General features: G+C 46.9%; 1 protein-coding gene across 2 annotated transcripts in view; it reads right to left on the bottom strand.

Moving 5' to 3' along the window:
- Positions 1 to 692: 692 nt before the first annotated feature.
- The window catches only part of col6a4a (collagen, type VI, alpha 4a), a 59234-nt gene continuing 51286 nt past the window's right edge, over positions 693 to 8640 (bottom strand). The window contains exons 37-43 of one of the 2 annotated variants that reach the window (XM_041941663.1): positions 7214 to 7304; positions 5674 to 6327; positions 5449 to 5533; positions 4710 to 4867; positions 3689 to 3859; positions 3118 to 3165; positions 693 to 2153 (exon numbers count right to left, since the gene is read on the bottom strand). In XM_041941663.1, the coding sequence (XP_041797597.1) occupies positions 1978 to 2153; positions 3118 to 3165; positions 3689 to 3859; positions 4710 to 4867; positions 5449 to 5533; positions 5674 to 6327; positions 7214 to 7304 (1383 nt within the window). In that variant the 3' untranslated portion in view covers positions 693 to 1977. The remainder of the gene's footprint in view (positions 2154 to 3117; positions 3166 to 3688; positions 3860 to 4709; positions 4868 to 5448; positions 5534 to 5673; positions 6328 to 7213; positions 7305 to 8640) is intronic. The other variant, XM_041941664.1, reaches the window with a different exon arrangement.

The raw sequence follows: 8640 nt of genomic DNA, 5'->3' as shown, positions 1-8640 counted from the left end.
CTTATTGATCAGTTGTTTCATTCAGTGAAATGATGCAGGAATGAGGTTCAAGAATGATTATTGATTATTCATTATTGATTCATGATCACATTCTTTTCTTAAGTAACTGTTTTGTCTCTGAAATGTTAAAGAAGCCGTTCAGTGACGTCTCATCACGGAAACATGTTCAGCGTCATGAATGAGCAAGAAAATGGATCAGTCATCAGAAATGAGCGAAACAATCATCGTCAGATCGGTTGTTCAGGTTTTCTGTCGACTCTGAACAGGTTCGTTTGTTTCTGAGACAAAAACTCCTCGATGTTGTGCTATTTGTTTTCTGTGCTGCTAAATTTGACCTCCAACCATCTTCCCCTTGGTAGTAACACCTGACTTTAAAACGATTGACCGTTCACTAAACCCCGCCCCCGAGCAGTGATTGACCAATCAGAGCGCTGCAAGGTTGGCAGGCCTGTTGGGCTCAAAAATAAAGCAGAGCTAATTTATTCTGGCTGATTAGCTTTTTTTTTCTCCAATTCTTCTTTAGCTAATGTTAGCTTAATTAGCTAGCTGGCTACAGCTGACAACATCTGGAGCTCGTCTCAAACTGCTCGTTTTTAGCGTCTTTGCAGCAGAAACGCAGTGGCAGCAGGTTTAATCCCATCAGACATGAATCCTCTTTGAATAAACAAGCAGAACTCGTTTTCCTTTACGTCTTTATTGTTGTTTAAATGAAGCACCTTTGGTCAGAGTGATGAACTACAGACGGCGACACAGAGTGAAACCTCGTCGATCAGAGCAGACAAACGTTTCAGACCTTTTAAGGCTCAAACTGGGACCGGAGCTGTTCTGCAGCCGCTTCGGGCTCGTGTTTGTGTTTGTGGGATAAACGAGACACTGAACAGACATGAGGAACACACATGAACCCCGTCAACCCGGCGTCCAGGCAGCTGCAGCAGCTCCAGCTCAGTTTGACCCTCAACAAGTTTGTAAAAGCTAAAATCTGGGTCTTATTTTCAAAGTTTGGTCCATCAGTTTTAAAAAGGTTTTATTCACCAGCTTCTTCCTTCGAGTTTAGAGTTTAGCTGCAGCGTCTGCGTTCACGTCCTCAGTGTTTTCTGTTCTTTCAGTGATCTGAAAGTGATGCATCGCAGGTTTTTAAAGGCTGATTCTGAATCTTTTCTCGTGAGAACATGTTCGGTTACTTTTGCTTGAATTGACAGGAGAGAGAGGCAGAATACGACCTGATGCGCACACGTTCTCTCCTGGAAGACGTTTCAGTCACATGCACACAGCCAGCCAATCACAGCGTGAATGTCAGATGACATCACGTGACAGAAAATCATCTTCAGAACCAATTTAAGGCCAAAGCCGTGAAAGTAAGACTCAGATATTTTCTCTTGTGTTGTCGGATGTCTGGAAGCTGTGGCGTCTTTTTAAAAATCTGCCGTTATTCATAAAAACTGGAGCTTTTCTTCAAAAAAAACAACATTTTCTCATCATGTCACTAACTTTGGAAAAAGTCTTTAAATATTGGGGAAAAAACAGGAACGTGTTTGTTAACGTAAAAATCAGCTGTTTGTCTTCCAGCAGCCGAACAAATCAAACGTTTCCCGTCAGTTCAGACGTTCTGTGGACATCGAGCTCATTTACAGAGAAACACACCAGCCCCCACCCGCCTCGCTGACGTAGCACCTGAAAACTAAAAGGAACCTGAAGAAGCGTTGAGGAGTCTGACGAGCGTCTCATGGTGTAAAATGTTAAAGTTGGTTTAAAAGGACTTCTGAGAGCGAAGCTGCTGCGGGGAAACAAATCACGCACCTTCGAGGAAGAAAACCAAAGGAGCAAGTCTTCGTCACAGACGACGGAGAAGCGGAGAAGCTAAAGGTTTTGAAATCATTCACAGACTTTGGTGTTTTTCCCCGAAGGTGCGTGTTCTCGAAGGCTTTGCTGGTCGGTGTGCAGCTGTGATTTTCTCCGCCCGATCCGGCGACGTCCTCCTCATCGGCTCTTCGTCAGACAGAGGTCCTCGCAGTCCTCTTGCGTCTTGAAGCGGTTGCCGTTGCCGCCGCAGCCGCCGTACCAGAAGCGAGAACACTCGTTCTGCTCCGTGTCGAAGAACCACATCATGGTGTAGTTCTGGCAGCCGCCCTGGTCCTGGCTGAGGAAGCAGCTGTCTGGATGGAGGCGGACCGAGAGGTCGGAGGTTAGTTTCAGGTTAACTACCACTCAGCTCATGATATGAAGCTTTAAGCTGATGATTTTCAGCTCGTTACTGAAGCCAGCGTACTGGTTCTTTTGCCCGTTCTATCCAACTCGTTACTAAATTTGTTTATTTCACTTCCTGCTGATCATTTCCTAAAGTCATCTGTCAGCTTTCAGATTAATTTCCTTCCTTCCTTCCAGGCCAACTTTGGTTTTCTTCTTAGACTTCCTCACAGTCAACATCTGTCTGTCTCCTGAGGACCAACTTGTGGTGTGCTAGACTAAGCTAAGCTAAGCTAAGCTAAGCTTCGTCTTCGAGATCCTGCTGGAGGATCTGGGAGAGTTTGCAGGCCTGACTGTCCCATGTGTAGAAGAGTTTTCTGAGTCTGGGGACAGTCCTGAAACATGTGCTGGTCTTACTGGAAGTGGGGAAGTTTAGCAGACCAACCAGTCAGTCTTCATCACAGTGAGACAAGGAGCATCAGTGAGCTCAGTCCGGACTGGAAGAACAACCAGCGGGAGATTTAAGCTTGATAAGAAAGGGTTTCAAACGGGGCCTGATGAAGAACACTTGACGAAGACTAGCTGGTTGGTTTGGCTGACGCGGCTCCAGTGAAGAGCGGCACTCTCAGCTTGTCCGAACTGTCCTCGGTTAAGTTTGGGGGCTGAGGTTGGGGGTTAAGGTTGGGGGTTGAGGTTGGGGGTTAAGGTTGGGGGTTGAGGTTGGGGGTTAAGGTTGGGGGCTGAGGTTGGAGCCACTGCTCTGGCATCCTGAAGCAGACACGATGTCGACTGTGATGTTTTTATTATCTTTAAAGTTTCTGCGTGTTGGTTTTGAAATCAGTTCACACACAGTTAGCTCGTTAGCTAAGCTAAAACAGGCAGAAAAAGCAGCAGCTGAGCAGCCGGACAGGAAGCAGCTCTTCTAGTTTTTACCTTTGGAGACGAAGCTGGCGAGCTCCGGCTGCGGCAGGATGTTCGGATCTGGAGAGACGACAGAGTCAGACAGAAGCTGCAGGTGAAGGTGTTTCATGTAGCTTCGACCGTGTGAAGAGTCAGTGATGTTGTGACGAGGACAGAGAGCGTCAGTGAGCTTCAACGTGAATGAACAGGAAATGAACTCAAAGGAAAAGCTTGAAGAGCTCGAAATGCAACTAAGAATTTTAGAATTTCCAAACTCCAGCTCAGATCCGTGTTTAAGTGTCTGATGGTGTCGCTCAGCTTCGGACCTGATGGGATAAACATGCAGCACAATGTTTCCATGCAGAGTTCAGCAGATCTATTCTCTGCAGTCCAAACCTGAGAGCTGATCCCAGACCAGACTGACGGTCCATAATGTCCATATTGCTTTGGAAACTAAACTTTTTGAGATTTGAACTGAACTGAGAGCAGCAGCAGAAGAAGAAGAAGAAGAGGAGCAGGCTGAAACATCACTGCGGTCACATTCATGCGAGTCCACAGACCCCTGCTGGTTCAGGATCTGGGCTGGTGCACAGTCAGGACTTACTATGGCTGCCACATGTCCGGAAACATTCATTTTCCGTGTTAAAGCGGTTGGCGTTACCACCGCAACCGCCATACCAGAAGGGAGAGCATGCACCGATGTCTTTGTCAAAGAACCACACTTGGACATAGTCGCCACACTGGATACCAGTATCAGCCTCCAGCTGACACTGGGCTGAAAGCAGAACACACACATTTACTACAAACACTACGGACAGTCCTGCAGGCAGCAGCTCCTCAGCTTCACTGATCATGAAACGTGCACCCGGTCACTGAGAGCGCATGGCTTCATCTCAGCATGAAGTGAATCTGAGACTGTTGAGAGCTGCTGCTGCAGGAGAACACATGCAGTCTGATGAGGAACAACCGGGAGAACGTACGAAGAGGACACACAGAACACGACAGAGATGAAACATGCGCTCAGCTAACAGGACCAAAGATCTGCAGGTCTGACAGTGAACTACAAACTGCAGCTTTGAGAAGCGTGACCACAGTGCAGACGGGCCACACTGGATGTAGCTCAGTCCATCCTCTAGGGGGCGCTAGCAGGACTGAAGACTGAGGCCTCTAATCCCAGAGCTGAACCAATCACCATCATTTCCACTGGACCCATGTTAAACATGTGCAGTATACTAATACTGCGTGGAGTATTTTTACTTGTATATTGATATTTTTACTCAGATTACTGTCAGTCATCGTGGGTCATTTTATTAAAATGTGGTTCTGGATATTAATGAGACTCACAGCTTCAGTGTGAAAAATGATTCTGCATCCAGTCTGCAGTATTTAGTCAAATCCCTGATCAATCAGGTTCATTTGATCCTCTATCACAAAATCACTGTTAGTGTGTGTGTGTGTTGTGCATGTTGCGCATGTGTGCGACATCCGTGTATGCGTGTGTGTGCACGTGCATGCATACATGTGAGTGTGTCTGGTAAGAGTGTGTGCGTGCATGCATGTGTATGTGTGCGTGCATGCATGTGTGTATGTGTGTGTGCGCGTGTGTGTGTGTGTGTGTGTGCTACCGTTGAACGTAGCTCCGGAGACTCTCTGGCCGTCTCCTCTGGTCAGGGTCTCGATGACGTCCAGCTGGCCGGTCTGAGTCCTTCCTCCTGAGTGCTCCTCAAACCTTTCCTCCTCCTCTTCTGCAAACTCCGCCTCCTCCACCACCGCCAGCCTCTGACTGGACACAGAGACGGTGTGTGTCTGTTATTTTCACTGGACATCACGACCACAGAGATTTAAATATGGACAGCCGTGGCAGTGACTCAGTTTTTAGGCTTTATGGTCTGTTTTACTCTAACTGGGACCATAATTTACAACAGTAACCTCATGCTGTGTTGAAGAAGACACAGACAGATTAGAAACACTTTACTGAGGGAATAAATCAGGACAGAAGTAGAGTCATTTTCTCATAAGCTTCTATGCAATCAGACTTCTTTGTGCAGCCAGTGGAGTCGCCCCCTGCTGTCCATTAGAAAGAATGCAGGTTTAAGTCACTTCAGCTCTGGAGGCTCCGTCCACTATTTAAACCATCTACAACTAAAAAAAAGGGACTCTTCAGATTGTTTTTCCCTTTTTTTGTTCTGCAGCCACAAAACAAAGATGTTCAGTTTATTATCAGAGACGAGCAAATACTCACATTTTACTAATATAGAGTCAATTATCGAAATAGTTGCCAATAATGTTTTTGTTGAAGCGATTAATGAACTAATTTTTTTAGCTCTACAGCACAAACTCAACCCTGCAGGCAGTGGAAGTTACCTGTTGAATATCTGTCCTCCATCTTGCTCAGTCAGCTGGTCACATGTCCGTTTTAAAGACGGTGGAGGATACGGGTTCACTCCCTCTGAGAGAAACAGGACAAACCAAAGTTAGTTCAAGTAATTGTGCAGAAACAAAATGAATGAATTTGACCTCGATGATTTGTGGAGATGAAGGTGAACAGGTGTGATTCAATCCAATACTGCTGTCTGAGTCTGGTCGTACTGTTGAGGGCGGTGAGGAAGACTCTGATGAAGCGCTGGGCGTAGCCCTGTTCCTCAGCCCTCAGTCTGCCCATGTGGATCAGGTGCTGCTGCACGGGCAGACCGGCCAGCTCCTCCACCTGCGTACGGTTGTAGCGCTCGCCGACCGTCACCACAAATATCGCCACGCCCTCACACTTGGCCTTCTGAGAGATGTAGCGCAGCTTGGCTCGGTCCTCGTAGGCCGTCTGGGTGCCCACCACCGTCAGCAGTGCCCTCCTCCTGCGGGCCTGGCTCGCCTTCAGGAGCACCTCCCTCAGGGCGAACTCCAGCGTCTGTCCCAGCGCCGAGGAGCCGCCCTGCTGCTGCATGGTCTGGACCAGGTACGTCTTCATCAGGTCGTGGTTCTGGTAGGTCTGCAGGCCAAACTCTGCGTTCGCAGCCCGGGTGCCGCTCTGCTGGACTACAGCCACCCGGGCCTTGTTGCCGGCCCTGCGGGGCTGAGGGCTCACGGCCAGCTGTTCCACCACAGAACCCAACAGCTGCTGGACACCAGCGTACTCATCAGCCTGCACCTCCCTGGAGCCGTCCACCACCATGACCAGGTCCAAGTCGACCTCCTGAGGCAGCACTGGCTCCTGGATGAAGGTGCAAAGCTCTGAACGTCTGCAGGGATCTGAAGAACAGGAACAGGAAACAGATCCAGAAACCTGCTAAATGTCTGTTGACGACAGTACCGTCAACCTTCTGATCTCTGTAAGAGCACTAACATTTTAACTTCTGCAGTTAAAGGACTAATTAAAACTTCCTTCACCTTTACGGTTAAACTGATTAAGACAAACACCTGCAAGCTCCACTTAGCTTCCGGTTCCCTTCTCAAATGGAACACATGGAGGCGATAACTGGCATCAGAATGAGGAGTTATTTCTGAAACAGCTCCTCGATTTCCGACAGACAAAAGCACTTTCACATTTGTAGCTGCAGACTGTTGGTTTTGCTGAAATGAAAACTAGCTAACTCCTTTTTAAAAGGAACACCGTGTAAAATGTTGTTAAAGCTACCTACCTAGCTACCTACATGATATCATGCTAACAGACTGAGGCTAATGCTAACAGGTCCCAGGTAAAGATTCTGCATCCTCATCTAGAAATATTGTTTATTTTAACCTGTAAAACCACGCACTAATGTAGTTAGCTGATGTTATGCTAACCCTCGGCCTTGGAAGTAATGCCTGGTTACCACTGTGGATAATCTAGTAGGTAGTCAAGTATGCTAATATTTGTAGCTAGCATTAGAGCAAATGAATCCATTCTTTAAACTTCAGCTCTTGTTTGCATACAGAGGAGGGTAAAAAATGATCACTTCTCATTATGTTGATTTTTGCACAAGAGAACACTTAATTTATTAGAATATTTCGAAAGACGGTCTAATCAGGTTTAAGTTGTCTACTCTTGATTAAATAAATCCTGATTTATTTTTTTAAACTTACAAATCAAACATACTTAAGTGAAGATCTGTTGATTTCTAGAAATGTCAATCCGAGCAGAAGGCTCACAGCTCACCATAACAGATTGCACAGTTCTTGACCCTCCCCAGGTCAGCAGCCGTGTCTCTGCCCAGCACCGTAAAGATGGAGTTTCCTGAGTCGTCGACCTGAGAGGAAACAGCAGCTGTCACTAATCACATCTGTGAGATGACAAGATTAAAGACCTCCGGGCTCAAACGCCTTTCATCTACTGAGACGACGACGACGCGGCTCAGAGCTTCGGCGTCATTTCTGCTGAATGTAATCGTAACCGGAGCGGGGGACGATGTGCAGAGGGAGTCGGACTGAAGTGGAGCGTTTAGACAAACAAGGAAAGCTCCTTGTTGGCAGGAACACGAGCAGCTCAGATGTTCGGTCAAACACTGAGACTGTTTGCGGTGCTGAAGCATCAACGTTAATCCCTCCTTCGTCTGTTTGTCAGAGTCGCGATGAGGCCTGAAGAGCTGCGTTTACTGTAACTGTCATCACACACAGCCGAGTCTAATCACACCTGAAACGCCCTCATCCAGATGTTCTCACCGAAGGTGCGACAGGAGTTCATCCTCCTCCTGTGCTGAGCTGGTGTTTGAGGCATCTGGTGAGGAAACTGCTGACACAGTACTGCCAGGGTTGGTTCAGGTGAGAATTTAAGATCTGGAAGTCCAGTTTGAGTAACAGATCCACGAGTTTCAAGGTTGCTGGTTCCGCACTATAAGGCGCACCTTCAATGAATGGCCTATTTTAAAACTTTTTTCATATATAGGGCGCACCGCATTATGAGGCGCATAGAAAGTACCGTGGGGTTACGTTATGCATCCACTAGATCAGGGGTCGGCAACCCGCGGCTCCGGCGGCTCTTTCATCCCTCTGATGCGGCTCCTGAAAATAATTAATGAGCATTTATTTAAAATGTATTTGATTTTAGTTTGTTCGTTTTGAAACAAACACCGCGCGCGCTCACAGATGACAGCTGATCCTGCGTAAAGATGCAGGTGACGGCGCACAGCGCTGATGTTCAGGAGCAGAAATCACATTAACCACGTTTGATTCATATTTTAATTGCCTATTATTTAGCATATATTCATGTTTTTTCATTGTTCAGTGAAATAGTCATTTTATTATTCAGGTTGACAGATGACTGCACGCGCCAGTGAAAGGATGACGGCACGCAGAGAGTGGAATACCGCTGTTACTTCAGCCACGCCCCCTGACTACGATAGCCATAATTAACCAATATTGATCCATATAAAAGGCGCATCGGATTATAAGGCACACTTACGGTTTTTATGAAAATTAAAGGCTTTTAGGTGCGCCTTATAGTGCGGAAAATACGGTAATCAAATGCTGAAACACGGCAGGTTCATGATAGAAAGCTGGAGGCAGAGGTGGATTCAAGCTGTCAGAGGGCCCAGAGGTGAGATAAATAAAAAGGCACCATCAGCATCATCTTTATGGAAGAAACTA

The sequence above is a fragment of the Chelmon rostratus genome, chromosome 8 (genome assembly GCF_017976325.1).
Source record: "Chelmon rostratus isolate fCheRos1 chromosome 8, fCheRos1.pri, whole genome shotgun sequence".
NCBI classification, from domain to species: domain Eukaryota; kingdom Metazoa; phylum Chordata; class Actinopteri; order Chaetodontiformes; family Chaetodontidae; genus Chelmon; species Chelmon rostratus.
The sequence above is the reverse complement of the archived record's forward strand: the minus strand, read 5'-3'. Positions and strand labels throughout refer to the sequence as shown.